The 17710-nt window shown below is 39.1% G+C and overlaps 1 protein-coding gene across 3 annotated transcripts in view; it reads right to left on the bottom strand.

The window, feature by feature from the left end:
• Window positions 1-17710, bottom strand: part of adamts3 (ADAM metallopeptidase with thrombospondin type 1 motif, 3) — a 264743-nt gene that overhangs the window by 193809 nt on the left and 53224 nt on the right. For all 3 annotated transcript variants that reach the window (XM_055011322.1, XM_055011323.1, XM_055011324.1), the window contains exon 4: window positions 15713-15869. In XM_055011322.1, the coding sequence (XP_054867297.1) occupies window positions 15713-15869 (157 nt within the window). The remainder of the gene's footprint in view (window positions 1-15712; window positions 15870-17710) is intronic.

The following is a 17710-nucleotide window of genomic DNA, read 5'->3' as shown; positions in this document are numbered from 1 at the left end:
ATATCCGAGCAGTGCGGAGGATGGATCCTTCAGCAGATCACATCTCAGGAGTTTTTTCTCTCAATAAATTTCATTTCCCTGGAATCACTCACATCTGTCTGCATGACTGGTTGTATGTGAGGCTTTAAAATGTAAACTCACCTCTATAGAAGTCAGATTAAAAATCCAACATCTAGTTCAGACCTCCTTCCTGTTACCATGGACTGTAGGTTTTTTTTTCCAACTGGACGCCTTTTCCTCTACACCACAGTTTACAAATTACAAGCATTTCAAAATAATTATTTTCCCCTTAAAACATGACTGAAAATGCAGCTTGTTGTATTGTAAAGTAATCTTGTGGAGACGGTATGTTCTGACATCTTTCTGTCAAACTCAGCATGGAAAAAAAAACGCTGAACGCTTGCAATCCAACGTTTTTGTCAAATTTAGCGAATACTTCCTCTTAACCCTCGTGTCGTCCTGCAGGTCAAAACCTGGCCCGTTTTAAAGTTTGAAAATGTGGAAAAAAATGTGATTTTCACAGTGAAACTTCTCATGTCCACATTTTCAACATTTTTGGGAAATTTTTGAACATTTTTTGGTGGAAAAAAAGAAATGTTAAAAATTTTTCTCAAAGAAAACATTAGATTAAAGAAAATATTAGAAGTTTTACTGATATATATGGAATCACTTTAGATATTTTTAGGATTTTTTGGAAGATTTTTAATCATTTTTGGAAAATATTTACAAGAATTTTCTTGCCAAATTTGGGGGATTTTTTTAAAATAAAATTTTTAAGGGAAACTTTTAAGGAATTATTGGCATTTTCTTCCTGAAGGTTTTACACATTTTTCAGAAATTTGAGGAATTTCTTTTGCTGAATTTTTGCATTTTTTGCAGACAAGGAAACAATATTTTTGGTTCCCGTAAATGAGGACAACTGGCGGGTTAATCTGCTACCTGTCCAACCTCTTAATGCGCTGCAGAAAAATCTGATGTTTGTTCACAGCTCAGATTCTAAAACTGGAACTCAATACTATAAAACTACGGAACAAAAGCAGATTTTCTTGGTTATGTGACTGGAACTGACTTATTAAAAACCAATTTATGAAGGAGGAAACATTATTTTTATAAAAGTAATGAACAAATCTGAAAGATTTCTTTATAAAAAGACACATTTTTCTCATTTTTTCTCCATGTCTTGTTCAGTACCTTCTTGGGCTACGTGAAGAAGCTTCAGTCGCTGGAGGATTACTTCCAGCTGAGATTTCTTGTTCCTCCAGCTTCCACAGGAACAGATTGATTAATGAACACCGGCTTCTTCAAACACGCCGAGGGATGTGGAAACTACCGGAGCGTTCCGGAGAAAAGCCGACGAAGGAGCAGAAACCAGAAAACCTGGATGAAAGCAGAAGAAGTCGGAGTCCTTGGTGGCTTTTCTTTGTTTCAGTCCTTTCATCCATGTTCACTCTGGAGATTCTTCATCTACAGAAGCAGCCGAGGCGACGCTGACCTGCCACAGGTGTCAACCAATCACCAACACAATCAGCCCCGACCCACCTCTGATTCCAGGCACGTTTTCCATTTGTTAGAGTCATTTTGGCTCCAGAAAACTCCTTCATCCCCAGAGACCATGTGGATTCTCTCACATGAACAGCAGACGTTCACAGGAATTTATGGACATAAGCAAACAATCTTCTTGAACAAAGATCCTTTTGCATCCAAAATTTGCTGCTTCTTGGACCCAAACCTTAACACAGAAACATCTAACACATAGTTTCACATTTAGTGTGACCGAAATGTTCTGAGGATGTTATCTCCATTGTTGTTGTGAATAAATGTCCTTAAATTCAACCAAAAATTCAATGAATTCAGCTCATATGCTGTAAGCTAAAAAACACAAGTTATTTTTATGGTAATATTCCAGCAGCTGTGGTTTCCAGAAAGCTGCCGAAAAATTACAGTAAAACATTTTCTTCACTTATGGTATTTTAAAAAAAAAAAAAAAAAAAAAAAAAAAGTGTTGATACTGTTGATTTTACGGTTAAAAAATAGTGCTAAGTTCAATATTTGACTGGAAAAAATAAGTTTAACATTAAAAAAAATGTTGTGCCTAAAAGATAAAGTTTGTGTGACACATAAATATTACCTAAATATTTTCATTATCAGCACAACAATTAGTTGTGCTGATAATGAAAAGCCAAAGCATCTAATCCATGAAAGGACTATATTATATCCTTAGTTTTATTATTAAGCTATCTTCTGATTAGCATTTTTGAGAAAAGAAAAAATATTTCAGTCAGTGAAATATCAAAAATTAGAGATGATTGTCAATTGAAGCTTCTTTTTCATGACTAACAGTAACAATAATTGTGACTAAACTGCAAAAACACTCAACCGTTCAAAAGTTGTCACTTAGAAATGCCCTTATTGTTGAAAGAAAAAGGTTTTTTTCAATGAGATTAACATTAAATTAATCAGAAATACAGCCGAGACATTGGTTTTTAATGGAATACCTCCATAGGGGTACAGAGGAACATTTCCAGCAACCATCACTCCTGTGTTCTAATGCTACATTGTGTTAGCTAATGGTGTTGAAAGGCTGTGATAACAGGACCGTGGTGTCCACAGGCTGTAGACATCAGAGGATTTTCTTCCAGTTTGTCAAGTGTAAAGGTGTTCAGTGAAGAGCTGGGTTTTTAGTCTTTTCAGATTGAACATAGTTTGGTAACTCGTTCCACCATCGAGGAACCACAGAGAAGAGTCCATCTATGGACCGGCCCTGTCGGGCTGTTTGTATGAGATCAGGAACCTTTTGTTTGCCCAGCGTTGTGAGTGTAGACCTGAATGAGAGAGTTCAGGTAGGAGGGAGCTGTTTTCATTGTAGTTTTGAATTTTATGCTGGCAGCAACTGGAAACCATTGAAGCGATCTGAACAACGGGATGACATGAGCTATAGGACAGCGTTACTTTTAAACCAACAATTCAGTCAGAAAGTCTGGTTTTACCTTGCTGACATGTTTCGACGGCATCTGCCATCTTCTTCAGAGCGTCGCCTGACGTGTGATGACGTGTCCTTTTTTTATCATGTGTCGGCAAGGTAAAGCCATACTTTCTTACTGAATTGTTGGTTTAAAAGTAACGCTATCCTATAATAAGAAACGACAAAATGAACATTATCCAATGACATGAGCTGTTTTTGGCTGGTTGAAAACTAGACGTGCTGCTGCATTTTTTTGTTAGAATACCAGCAATATTCTTTGACAAGGTTTAAAACCACCACAACACTAAAACTGCTTTTTCAATTAAAAAAAAAAATGTCTTCACATGCAAAAAAAGTGGCCCGAATTCACTTTAGAATAAAAAACAGTCAAAATGCCAGTCTAGGTAACGCAGCAGCTCTGCTAGACACCTGGTAAGAAGTGAAAATACACGAAAAAGTCAAAGGGTTCGAAGGCTTTGAAGGGTTAAAAGTTGAGGTTCAAAGTTCCTTCCTGACCCTGGAAGCAGCGGTTGAGAAAACAGCCTCAGTACAAGTTCAATTTAGAGTCTGTTCTGGAGCTTTCTGCCTGCTGATAGCTGCTTATTAGAAGATAACACATGAACTTCAAACCCTCAACTAGCTTCTTAAAATGCTCATAGTGAGAACCTCTGAAGATCAAGCGGAGATGGAACCATGTGACTGAATCTTGCTGCTTGTCAATTGGAAAATACCTTTACTTTGAAAAGCAGCCAGTGTTGTGATCAGTGAGATTCTTTTCAGATACAAATCTGTTCCTCGACTCAAACTGTTGATCCAGCGGAGCTCTGTAAAGAAACAGTGATCTGGATGATTATTAGCACCTTTCCCTCGGTAATCCTCCGGATTTTGTTTGCTTTCTTTGGCATCTCGTATCAGAGAAATTTGTTATATACGAAAACAGAAAAAGCTCTGGGCTGTTTTACTTGCAGGAGTGTCGGCAGAATCCCCTTTCAGCACGCTGCATTGTTCAAACTGAGAAATTAAGCCAAGACGTGGAGAATTATTTATTCAGATTCCTGTTCCATAAACAGCAGGATAATCTTTTGTTATGGGCGAGGCAGCAACAGGCACAATTCCCACAGTCGAGGTGACCCTGTCAGTACTGGAGGATACAAGCTGGAAACACACATTGTGGCTGAAAGTATGTGGACATCACTCACTTCCTGATGGCTTTTCTGTTTGGTGTGGAAGAACTTTACAGAATCCTGACCTCAACCCCATCCAGCAGCTTTGCAAAGCTTTGGGATGATTGAGAACAACAAATGCACTGAAGAATGTGTTCATAAAAAATGGAAATGTCAATCTACATCTCCATCACAGCTGTGGAAAATGTCCCTGCTGATGAGGATCATGGGATGTTACTGAAAGTTCCAGAACAACAACACATGAACTTGCTGATGAGAAATGGTTTTACAGTTCTGGAAAGTTGCAGCACTTCTTCACCATGCTTATTTTTTAAATTAAAAGTATGTATTTTTACACTGTATTTGTACTTTTTAATGTTCTTTTCTTAAAATTATACCAGCATTGTCTGTTCTTCTTGCACCTTAACTTGGTTCTTCTACCATTTTCCATCCATCCATTCATCATTTATTCATCTATCATATTTTTATCTATCCATCATCTATCATCCAATCCAATCCAATCCAACTTTATTTGTAATGCACTTTACAAAACAACACAGTTGACCAAAGTGCAGTACACACATAAAACATATGAGACATTAAAAAAAGAGTAAAACAAAACAGAAGTAAAATTACAACTTAAAATCAATTAAAAGCTAGGGTAAAAAGATGTGTTTTAAGAGCTGATTTAAATACAGGCAGTGAATCGATCTGTCGAAGGTGCAAAGGTAGTGCATTCCATAAGTTAGGACCAGCGACAGCAAAAGACCGAGCACCTCTCCTTCTCTTATTTGACTTTGGGGTCACCAACCATGAGAGGTCAGCTGACCTAAGGGAACGAGCAGGTACATAGGGTTGCACCAGCTCAGTCAGATACTGAGGTGCAAGGCCATGAAGGCATTTAAAAACAAATAAAAGAATTTTGAAATCAATTCTAAAACGTACAGGGAGCCAATGCAAAGACTTCAGAATAGGAGTTATGTGCTCTCTCTTTTTAGTCCCAGTCAAGAGCCGAGCTGCTGCATTTTGCACCATTTGTAGACGATGCAGAAGTTTCTCATCAAGACCGGCATACAGAGCATTGCAGTAATCAAGGCGGTTTGTGACAAATGCATGGATTAATATTTCAAAGTGTTTCATAGACAGAATAGGTTTAACTTTAGCCAGCTGTCGGATTTGAAAGAAACTTGTTTTAACCACTGAACTGACCTGGGCTTCAAGTTTGAGAGTGCAGTCAAGTTTTACACCGAGATTGGTGATCACAGGCTTAAAATACTGGCTCAGTGCACCAAAATCATCAAGGGCAGGGGTTCCACCACTCGGCCCAAACACTGTCATTTCAGTTTTACTGTCATTTAAAAACAAGAGATTTAAGGACAACCAGTTCCTGATTTCCTCAACACAGTCAAGTAGCTGTTTTGCATTGTTGCCATTTCCTTGCTTCAGTGGCGTGTACATTTGCGTATCATCTGCATACAGATGAAATGCAATGCCATGTTTCCTAAAAATTATTCCAAGTGGAAGGAGATACAATGAAAAAAGCAGGGGGCCAAGAATGGACCCTTGGGGCACTCCACAATTTAGAGGGGATAGTCTGGACTGAGAGGAGCCTATCCTAACACAGAATTCCCGATCAGTGAGGTAGGACCTCAGCCACTCCAATGCAGTGCCACGGATACCAGCAGAGCTTTCTAAGCGGGTCAGTAGTATCTGGTGGTCTACAGTGTCAAAGGCAGCAGTTAAGTCAAGCAAAACAAGGATGACACTGTGACCACCATCGGTAGCTTGAAAGATGTCATTAACAACTCTCAATAAGGCAGTTTCAGTACTGTGCCTAGAATTGAAGCCGGACTGGAACACTTCAAAGACAAAATTCTCCTCTAAATATGCTTTTAATTGCTGGTACACAATTTTTTCAAGAAGTTTTGAGGTCAGCGCAAGCTTAGAGATCGGTCTAAAATTAGACATAATGTTGGAATCCAAGCCAGGCTTCTTAAGGAGAGGTTGCACCACTGCCCGTTTAAAACTCTTGGGCACACAACCAGAAATTAGACTGGTGTTAACAATTTCAAGCACATAAGGGGCGACTGTAGAGAACACTTCTTTAAACAAACGAGGTGGTAAGGGATCATTCGGTGATCCTGAAGGTTTCAGATTACCTACAATGTCTTCCAGAGAAGCCAAACTGACAGGCTCAAATCTGTGAAAAATCACAGAGGGCATGGCTAACACTGGAGGTTCATAAACTGGAGGGCTAATCAGAGCCCTAGTGTCCTCAACCTTATTAATGAAAAAGGTCAAAAAAGCTTCACACATTTCATCTGAGGGCTCCACAGAGACCGGCTGAGGAGCATTTAGAACATTGTTTATGGATTGAAACAACACACGAGGATTGTTAGAGTTAGAAACAATGATGTCTGAGAAGTACTTATTTTTTGCTGATTTAACATTTTTTTTGGTAAGTACTCAAACTACTTCTTAATATCTGGAAGGAAACTTCAAGTTTATCTTTCTTCCACTGACGCTCAGCTCTCCTGCACTCCTGTCTCGCAGAGCGAGTGACGTCACTGAGCCAGGGCTCAGAGCGAGATTTCACACTTTTCATTTTCATGGGCGCTACAGAGTCCAAAGCAAATTGACATGCAGAATTAAAACAATTCAAGAGAGCGTCCACATCTGTGTTTGTTAAGTCTGTGCAGCAGGGCGCTACACCACAAAATACAGCCGAAAACTTAGCGGCAGTTAAGGGGTTAACTACCCGGCACAGTTTGACAGGAGCGCATGACAGGACTGGTTGACATGACAACGGAATGTCAAACACAACAGGGTGATGATCAGAGAAAGTTGCATCACAAATATTTACATCAGGAACCTTAAAACCATGGGTTAAAACCAAATCAAGTGTATGCCCAAATTTCTGTGTGGGACCAGACACAGACTGCACAAGATTAAAATGATCGATAAGTGTTAAAAAGTCATTGACATAAGGTTCATGCGGGCAACACACGTGAAAGTTAAAATCACCAACAATAAGAACACGATCATACTTGGGCATCAGTCCCAATAAAAAGTCTTCAAATTCTCCCAAGAAGTCTTTTTTACTGCGTTTGGGTGGCCTGTAAATGACAGCGCACGCCACCGGGGACACAGCGCTCACCTCAAACAACTGTATCTCGCAACTGGAGTAAACAGATTCCAAGGTGAGCTGCTTACAGGTGAATTTACTCCTGTAAATAGTTGCTATTCCACCTCCACGGTGTCTAGAATTACGTGGGGAGTCCAAAAAGCAGCATTCTGGAGGCGACAGCTCATGCAGAGTGGCAGACTCACCAACGAGCAGCTTGGTCTCCGTGATGAAGAGGAAATCCAGATCGTTTGACATGAAGAAGTCCTTTAGAATGAAAGTTTTGTGGACCACCGAGCAGGCATTCACAAGGCCTATCCTGGCCGAGGCAGCGGGCAGCGGAGTCGGATTTGGCGTACGATCCAACGGCCGCAGGTTGTGGAAATTCACGCCGCGCTCGGACAGGCGAAAGCGGGGAGGGCGTAGGAATCCCCCTTCATCCGAGCCAGCCACTGGAACAAGACATCGGTGGATAGGGTCCCGGGAGCGCCACGGGACAAAGCGGCGAAGTGGCGGATCAATATGTCCCATGAAAGACGACGGTGGAGTGGGAGAGGCCGCGAAACAGCCCCTTAATCGAACCAGTCTTCCACTTCGCTTCCCTCGGCGGCGTCTGCGGCTTCTGCGTAAAGGTGCAGCGGGCCCACGAAGCAGGTAAGGCGGTATTCCAGAGAGGAGAGGGGGGCACGCTCTTTGGCCTGGATTGTGTCGTGGTTTTAACAGATTTTCAAAAGAAGGTCGCAGATCAAGCAAGGTCTGGCGATCATAAGTCAATAGGGAACTGACATCCACTGTAATAGTGCATAAAATCAACAGTAAAACACTTAGAACACGGAGGGACAGACCGCGGGCCACACACACTGGCGCCATCTTGTCACGTGCAGGTGAACACGTGATCTTCTTGTTGATCATGATCCATACATTCATCATCATCCATCTGTCCATAATCCATCCATTTCTCCATCTATATCCATCCATCCATATCAATCCATCCATCAATCATTTATTCATCTATCATGTTCATTTATCCATCCATCATCCATACATCCATCATCATCCATCTGGCCATATCCATCCATTTCTCCATCTATATCCATCCATCCATCTATCATCCATCCATCCATCCATCCATCCATCCATCCATCCGATTGCCAGGCAGAGCTACAACTTCTGATTGATTTTGTTCTCAAATAATACGTAACCACCAACTAATTTGATAGCTGATTTTTAGTTTGAGTCAATTTTGAAGAAAAAAAAGGTCAAAATTCTCTGAATCCAGCTTCATAAATGTGAATAGTTTCTGTTTTTTTCCTCCTCCATGGCAGTGAACTGAATATCTTTGGGCTGTGGATAAAACAAGACATTTGAGGACTATTTTGGGTTTTGGGAAACACTGATACGACATTTTACGCCATTTTCTTACATTTTATAGATCAAACAACTAACAGACTAGTCAAGAAAATCTCCTACAGTCTTATCAATAATGGAAATAACCACTAATTGCTGCCCTTTTGACAGGTAAACAATAAAAATGTGTCATTTTACGTTAGAAAATCTACCAGGAGATGTACGTCTGACTTGCACAAAAACTTCTACAACAACTTGAGGAAGGTTCTTTGGTGTTTCACTATGTTAAAGAAGAAGCAGTTCTTTTTTTGCATCGATCTGCTGTAGGTCTCAACTTATCCCCCAGGATCAGTGTCTGACTTCACTGATGCTCTGCAGAACCATGAAGCCAGAAGAGTGGAGGCTGCTGCAGCAGTCAACTCAAACATGGTTTGAAAAAGACATTCAGGCTCAAGCTAAGCAATTATATCTGTGATAATGCATTTAGAAGCCAAGAACCTCTTTGATTTTTTTCTCTGAGCCTTCACCCAGTGAGGCCTGACATTACTTTTAACAGCTGTGGTGTAAAACTTCAAACTAGTGTGAAAAAACTCAGTCTGTTGACGCAGCACAAGTGCCAACACCTCCCTCAGGACAGCTTAATGCCATCTGGTGAGTAGCAGCAAGCAGACATTGGTGGTTATTACTTTACTCTAAAAGCCCTCATTCTGTTTACTCATGAACAGAAGATGAAACTGAATTTTTGTACCATGTTGTTTGTCTCACAGCACGATTGCGGCCTGGACTTGTTTTAACACTGGGCTGCTTATCAGCTGCAGAAAACCGCATCGACTGGGAAAGCGTCAAAGTCATCAACGATCAGTCAGCGAGGAAAATCAAAGAGGTCATCCACGCTTTCTCTGAGTGACAGCGGCTGCAATTGCATCACGTGCACTGTTGACTTTTATCACTGGACCTTATCTGGAGGCTTCAGTCACATAATGACACCTGAACCCTGAAGAAAACGTGACACGCATTTAAAAAAAACACACCTTTGTAGTGGTTTGTGAGGTGTTTGAACACCACGTGAACAGCTGTAAAATACGTTTGCATAGATTCTAGAACTTAACTGGAGCAATAAACAGCAGTCTTTCATAAGCTATTCCCACAGTTTGTTAAACTGGAGCTAAACTGGGTTGAGATCTGGTGACGGTGAAGGTCATAACATATGATTCACATCATTTTCAAACTCCACAAACCATTCACTGAGTTCTCATGACCTGTGGATGGAGGCAAAGTCATTCTGGAAGAGACCAGAAGTCTGTAATACAAATCAAGCTGAACATATCCTGGATATCTTTTCGTTATCTGGCTTAATTAAACCGCAGATTTAGGATGCTGGTCATCAGCTCGGTCAGCCAGGGTTTCTGAATTTAGCTATGAGCGTGTTCACATAAAAGAGGAAGAGTTGGCACCAGATGACCAATCACATTTCTCACAAGAAGAACAAACTAGAATCTAAACCAATATGACGGAAAAACGACAGAAGTGCTGCAGCCAAAACCATGAATGAAAAAATGCAGTTTGTGTGAATGTGAGTTATAACTTTAAGCTATTTATTACTCTGCCAAGTAACGCGGTGGAGTTATGTAATGATCATTGTCTGTCTGTCTGTCTGTCTGTCTGTCTGTCTGTCTGTCTGTCTGTCTGTCTGTCTGTCTGTCTGTCTGTCTGTCTGTCTGTCTGTCTTTCAGCGACATTACTCAAAAACGGAATAATGGATTTGGATGAAATTTTCAGGGAAGGTCAGAAATGACACAAGGACCAAGTGATCCTACCAGTTGGGTAGATATTGTAGTTGGGAGAAGGTCAGATTTAGATTAAAGGCCGATATGGACACAACTAGTCTGCTTAATCACATCAGAATAGACAATATCTGACCTCCTGCAGCATCTGCCTGTCTAAAGGCCATTATGACCTGGAAGGGGAAGTCATTTTTCCCTCACAGGTAACACCACACTCACTCCGGTCACTTTGCTTCTCTTCATCTTTCCTTTTTGGTCACATGTTGTGAAATTTGTGTCTCATTTTAATTATTCTCTATGTCTTTCTGGTTGTTTGCATTTAATGTGGGTCATTCTCTCGCTTCTTTGTTTGCTATTCTCCATCTTGTTGTGGCCATTTTGCTTCTGTTATCACGAATATAACCTGCTCTGGAACAAGCTGGGAGTTCCGCCTAAGTTAACCATCATCTTGAAAACCCAAAACTAAACCTGAAATTCACTCGATGACCTAAAATTCTTAGCCCAGGCCTCAGGATAGAAAAGTTTTGTTGTCAAATAAAGGTGAGTGGAATATGTGTGTATTGAATTTCAGTGACTCTTCCCTTGAATGGACCCAAACCAGGCCAGTAAAAAGCCCCCTGACAGTCTAACTTAGCCCTCAGATCCTCATCGAGTTCTGCACAGTTAGAGCAAGTTTTAGTTTGTGAAAAACTCCAAAACAACTTGTCCGCTCCTCATCATTGGGAAACCAATTGGCACCAAGATCCAGTTTCCTGGGCAGCTTTGTTTTCACACAGCTGGCTGCTTACAGTCTGAGTCTCGTGCCTCACAACAGGAAAAAAGAGGTGCTGAAACGCAAACAGCACCTGACTGCAAACTTCACAGACATCAGGAGGATTCAGGCAAGAGAAAACACTTTCCTGAGCCTCACCTCCTCCCTCCGTGTTCCTGTGAAGCTCATCGGATGTTGGCTCGGGAGATTCAACACTTTGCCTCCCGGTGTGAGTTCACACAATTCAACATCGCTGCTGACATTAAATGCAAAAAAAAACCTCCGGGGGACCGCATCACATGTTCCGCTTTGTCTGCTGCACGATCAACACTAAAGGTCACATCTGTACAGACATGTAAACCTCAAACTCCGAGACTGAAATCCGCCAAAGTGATCAATTCTCTGGAGTCGATGAATACACTCGCTGTTATGAAAACCAGCACAAGTGGATTCAGTGAGAATCCAGGGCTTCCAGAGATTAGAACAACAAAAAGTTTGATGAAAGTGACCTTCAAAAATACAGGAAAACACATGGAAGCTGCCAAGTTCAACCCGCATGGATCGTTTTTCCCACTGAGAGGCTCCTCATGTCTAAAATTATTTGTGTTTTATATATTTTACCCAGATATTTCACAAATTATTCATTTAACTCGTAAACTATTTATTAAAATTATCCATTTTTCCTGTTTATTTACCTTTAGGAACTTTGCCATTTCACACCAAGTGAGTTTTGTAGATATTTTGGGATTTATATGGAAGCTAAGTCCGTCCTTTTTGCTTTAATAAATAAAGAAGTTGTGATTCCAACAGCATGCATCTGCAAATCTCTGCTCAAAACTTCCAGGCAAATAACCACTAATTCTGCCTGCCAGAGGGAGAATAAAATCTAAAATGTAGTTTGAGAATCACACATTGATTAAACGCATTTCACTCCTTCATTAGTGTTTCTGCAGGTTTCAGTCTGAGGAAAGTGATTTATTTATTTTCCAGAACAGCAATCAGAGCCAGCCCCTTCGCTGTAGACTGTTGTGTGCAGAAAATATCGAAGGAAAAAGCAGCTGAGATGAACACAAACATTGTGCTAGTGTGGATTCATCCGGATGGAATAAATAATAATAATAATAATAATAATAATAATAATAATAATAATAATAATAATAATAATAATAATAATAATAATAATAGTAAAAGATGCAAATCCTGATGCAGCTCCGAGTCTGGACCAGAACCAGCATCTCAGCTCAGTTTCCTCTAAACACAAGATGATGTTTATATAAGTGTCTCTAAAAGCTGAGATGTTTTCTGTCACAATAAAACTGCAGGTGAAGCCATAATGTGTGAAATTTTAATATAAATACATTTTCTGCTGTTGATTGGAAGCTAAAACAGGGTGAGGTTTTCTCTCGGTGGAGGTGATGCAGCAGCGACGTTAGTTTGTAATAAATAGACGACAAACTGAGTATTTAGAGGAAACACTCGCAGCTGTTGGAGCAGAAGTTGTAGAAGAAGGAAAATGAACCATTTCTATCAGTAACTACTCAGCTGGACCGTCTGCATGTGATCTCAAGTATGTTAGCAATTCAATTTTGTTTTTTTTTTCCATTGTTTACTCCATTCCTGTCCTTCAGTGCTACTGTTTTGTAACTCTAAATATTACAATAGGTGTATTTTTGTTGGTCACATTGGGGCGTATTGAGAATTAAACCTGTTCTATTCACAGATAAAACCAGGAAGGGTGAAATTTAAGAAAAACTAATTCTTTTCTTTAAGGATTCAGCTACTTTTCTGGCCATAAAGCATTTTAATTATAGAAAAAAGTTATAAAAACGATTCAGTTTTAGATCAGATTGTAATAAAAACTAAACTATACTTTATTTAGCTCCTTTATTTTGCCAGCTTTGTAATATAAAAACCTTTAGAAAGTCAAGATACAGCAAAAACTTGTCTGCCGTCTATGGATTTATTAAACTGGGGTTCAATCTTTTCTGTATTTATTTATATTTTTCTGATATGTTTCAGCTCAGCAGCTCTGTGATTGTGAAGGTTTAACGTCTTTTAATATGTGATTGTTGAAATTTGATTGGTTTTTGTGTGAAGATTTGCAAGAAATTTGGTTTAGACAGACGGTAGTTAAAAAAAATAATGATTATGTGACCTTAGTTTGAGTTTATTTTATTTGGGATTTTGTTTCTTTGTTTTGTCTATTCATTTTTGTGTCTTCTGCCTTCATGATACTGTGGCTTGTCTGAAATAGGTCAGATAAATACCTAAAATTACAATATTGATTCCAACACTAGAGAATACAGGTTGATTGATTTGATACAGAAACTTCGAAATATCTCTACAATCAACCTTAAACATTGCTATTTTTGTGAAGATCCTCACCTAAGGCCCGCTGGACTGCAGATATTTTCTGCCCGACACATTTGTTAACACAAGATTATAAAAAGAAAAATTGCTGAAATCAATGTTTTTGAAGGAGAATCTTCCTGAACTTCTATTTTGTCCTTTAGCTTGAAGTGGTGAATGACTTTAGGTGGCTGAATACGTTAGACGTCTTGTTTTATATGGAATAAAAACAAAGCGATGATTGGATGTTTTCAAGTTCAAAAGTATGAATTAATGTTGTTATTTCGGACATGTGAGGAAAAAAAGGCACAAAAACTAATCAAAATATTCCAAACAACAACAAAACAAAACTAGAAAAGCAAATATTAAAAGAGAAGAAGAGAAAATATTCTTAAAGGTAACTAAAAAATTCAAATGGAATGATATGAAAAACATGTTTTTTTGAGGACTAGCTGGAATATTACAAACATATTGCAAAGAAACGACCTCACTGGGTTATTTTTGACCCACATCTAAGGGTTAAGTCCCTTTATTAATGGACCACACAGAATATAAGAAGTACCAGCAGCAGTAGTAGTAGTAGTAGAAGTATTTGCAGTACTAGTACCACAGTGCAGACTCCTTTAACCCTCGTGTCGTCCTGTGGGTCAAATTGACCCGTTTTAAAGTTTGAAAATGTGGAAAAAAAATATATTTTCACAGTGAAACTTCTGATGTCCACATTTTCAACATTTTTGGGAAATCTTTGAACATTTTTTGGTGGAAAAAAAGAAATGTTAAAATGTTTCTTAAGAACATTCACAAAAAAATCAACCAAAATCCAGTGAATTTCACTGGATTTTGGTTGATTTTTATCTGAATGTTCTTAAGAAAACATTAGAAGTTTTACTGACATATATGGAATCACTTTAGATATTTTTAGGATTTTTTTTGGAAGATTTTTACTCATTTTTTAAAAAAATATTTACAAGAATTTTCTTGCCAATTTTGGGGTATTTCTTTAAAATACAACTTTTAAGGGAAACTTTTAAGGAATTATTGGAATTTTCTTCCTGAAGGTTTTGCAAATTTTCAGAAATTTGGGGAATTTTTTGCTGAATTTTTGGATTTTTTTCAGACAAGGAAACAATATTTTTTGGTGCCCGTAAACGAGGACAACAGGAGGGTTACTGTGTGAAGCTGACAATTTATAGGCCATTACCTTTTAAATCACAGAAGGTTGGCAAATTCCACCTCAGCCATCACTTTGCTGGGTGACATACACATTAAGAAGTGGCGACAGGTAGCAAAAGGGCTTCAATACTCTAAGACAAGTCGACAGAACATTAAAGATGCAAAGCAAGCAGCAATGACTCAACCAACAGTTGCTAGCAAAGAAAGGTAAATCCACCCTTCACCTATCACATTTTTAAAGATAAAGATAAGATAAAGATAAAGTTCTTTATTTCTCCCCACGCCAGGGGAAATTTACATTGTTACAGCAGCTTATGTAACAGTAGACATAGTGATAAGAATAAAATAATAATAGAACAATAGTAATAATATTTACAATATATACAAGGGTGAGAGATGAGGATAAAGTGGCTTAACAGAAAAAATAAAAATAAAGTTTAAAAGTGCAAAGATGTGCAGTGCAAGAATGTCTGTGCAAATTTTATGGTTTGGGGTGGTAATGATATGAGTCCAGTTTATGTTAACATCAGCCAGTGATGCTGATGTTGTAAAGTCTTATAGCAGATGGAATGAAGGACCTGCGATAGCGCTCTTTCTTGCAGGGTGGATGTCTCAGTCTGCTGCTGAAGGAGCTGCTTAAAGACCCCACAGTGTCATGCAGTGGGTGAGAGGGATTGTCCATGATGGATGTGAGCTTTGACAACATCCTCCTCTCACCCACCTCCTCTATGGAGTCCAGGGAACAGTCCAGGACAGAACCTCCTCCTGACCTTCTGTTTAGTCTCTTTCTGTCCCTTTCCCTTTCCCATCATCTTGAAACATTCAAGATAATGCCAAGCAGTTTTTGTACAGCAGCCTTCTAGCTCCAGGCGTAGGAAAAATTTGGAGCCAGCCAAAAAGTATCTACTCACACTTGAATTATTGATATACCTCTGCTGATTATAATCCAGACAAAGAGAAAAATAATACCAAAGCTGCAGAAAAGATTCTCAACCTGTATTTGAGTAACAAGTAAATGGGACAGATTGAGCTTTGCCCCAGCAGTAATGTTCCTCCTACCTTGCAGCTGGTAGTCCATGGAGATGTCCGACTGTTCCTGCAGCAGCGCTGAGCGCCGGTAAACCACGTGGACCCTCCCCTGGTCCTCCAGCTCCTGGGCTCCTTTCTCCAGCGGCTCGATGAAGTATTCGTCCGAGTCGGTCCGGATCATCCCAGCCTGCAACATGACGCCACAAACACAAGGTCAGACTGTAGGAAGCACATAATCATAATAATAATAATAATAATAATAATAATAATAATAATAATAATAATAATAATAATAATAATAATAATAATGATAATAATAATAATAATGCAGCCGGTGAAGCTGCTGCTGGAAACACGGACGCTCCTCTAAAACCTGATCTTCAATCAGCGTCACAGCTTAATGTTCTGACATTTACTAAAGGAGGCTGCAGACCTTTTCATGCCCCGCAGTAATCAGCATAAAGTATTAAAATTACAGGCCGATATGATCACAAATCAACATGACTATTGCTTTAACCTGCTCGGATTTCCAAGAAAATCTGCATCAGTGTGTAAATTTATGCATCGAGCTGCTTGAAAATCTAATGAGACCTTTAACTTTATGGGAGAAAATGCTGCAAAAATTAAATATCTAGATTTAAAACTGTGATTTGACCTTTATTTGATTTTTTTATTTAATTTTTTGCATTGTATGGGCATTTTCCACTTCTTATACTCTACTATATTTCGCTTTATTTCTTATTTTTCCCCTCATCTTTCTTTACAGCATATTTCTACTTTTTTGTTTTGATTTGTATTTGCGGGGCACTTTGGCACTGAATTGCTTTGTGACGGTTCCCTGCCATCCTCAGATTTTCTGCAATAAGAAGCCGGTCATGTCTGTTCGTGGTGAAAATAAAGGCTCACACTGTCCGGATAACACAATAATGTAAAAACAAACTGAACTCATCCAATCCAAATGACGAGCTGAAAGAGTGGTAGGTGTAGAGGCTGAGTGAAGATCCTTCTGAACAATGTTCAATTAATGTTCAAACAAGTTATTTTTCTCATGCTATACATTGCCGCAGCACCCCTTTTCACCCACTTGTTTTAGCTTCTGTCTCCTTAAGCCCCGCCTCCTAAAAAGCTGAGAATACTCTGATTGGTCAGCTGCTTACGTACCTTAACCTCAGATCGATGAGTATAGGGATGTAGTTCTAGTGGAATCAGCCCTAGCAAGAAAAAAACGTTTTGTTTTGCTGTTTTTTTAGGGCTAAAGTAGCCAACAGGCAGGAATTATGCAATGCATGTGTTACATGATAACATCACTAAGTAACAGAATAAAACCCTGGAGGTCAAACGAGGTGTTTCAGGCAGTAAAAGATGAAGATTTTTTTCAATTGGCATGAAATTTGGTATTTGAAAATGTGCAGATTTGTAATTTGCATACACTAAAACGACCTGAAAGAATGTGAAAACACCCTAAAAGCATATTATGGGCTCTTTTAAACATTCCTCGCTAGAAACAGCGCTCTTTAACAACTCCAAAGCAAAAACCAAAGGCGAAGCAAAATCAGAAGTTAGTGTGGGAAGATGCATTCAAATCCCATCACACTTAGAAAAAGACAAAAGGAAAGCCAAAAACAAATGATCACAGATTCCATTTACATGGATTACCGAGTGCACTGTTTTAACTATTCATGCCACACTACAGAAACTGAAAGTATACTGGACTCAGAATTAAAATCATTGTGCAACTCAAGGTAATTTTAAAGCAAGTTTACACACTTCAATGCAAAACATAAGAAAACGTAGAAAAGAACAGACATACAGAAGTTATTTCTGAGCAACTGAATCACAAGCGAATATCGAATACCAGTATAGAAGATATGAAATCTGTTCATGCTCATGAAATCCAAATTCGACAGCTATGATGACAACAAGAATAGATGCTGTGCAGAAAAAGAGTACAGAATAAGCGTGATCCTGACATGCTACACAACTAGGGAGGAAAAAATGTTGGTTTGCTCTTGTTTGGGGTCAAAGGAG

Source organism: Amphiprion ocellaris, chromosome 6, assembly GCF_022539595.1.
Source record: "Amphiprion ocellaris isolate individual 3 ecotype Okinawa chromosome 6, ASM2253959v1, whole genome shotgun sequence".
NCBI classification, from domain to species: Eukaryota; Metazoa; Chordata; class Actinopteri; family Pomacentridae; genus Amphiprion; species Amphiprion ocellaris.
This window is presented reverse-complemented; position numbering and strand designations above follow the sequence as displayed.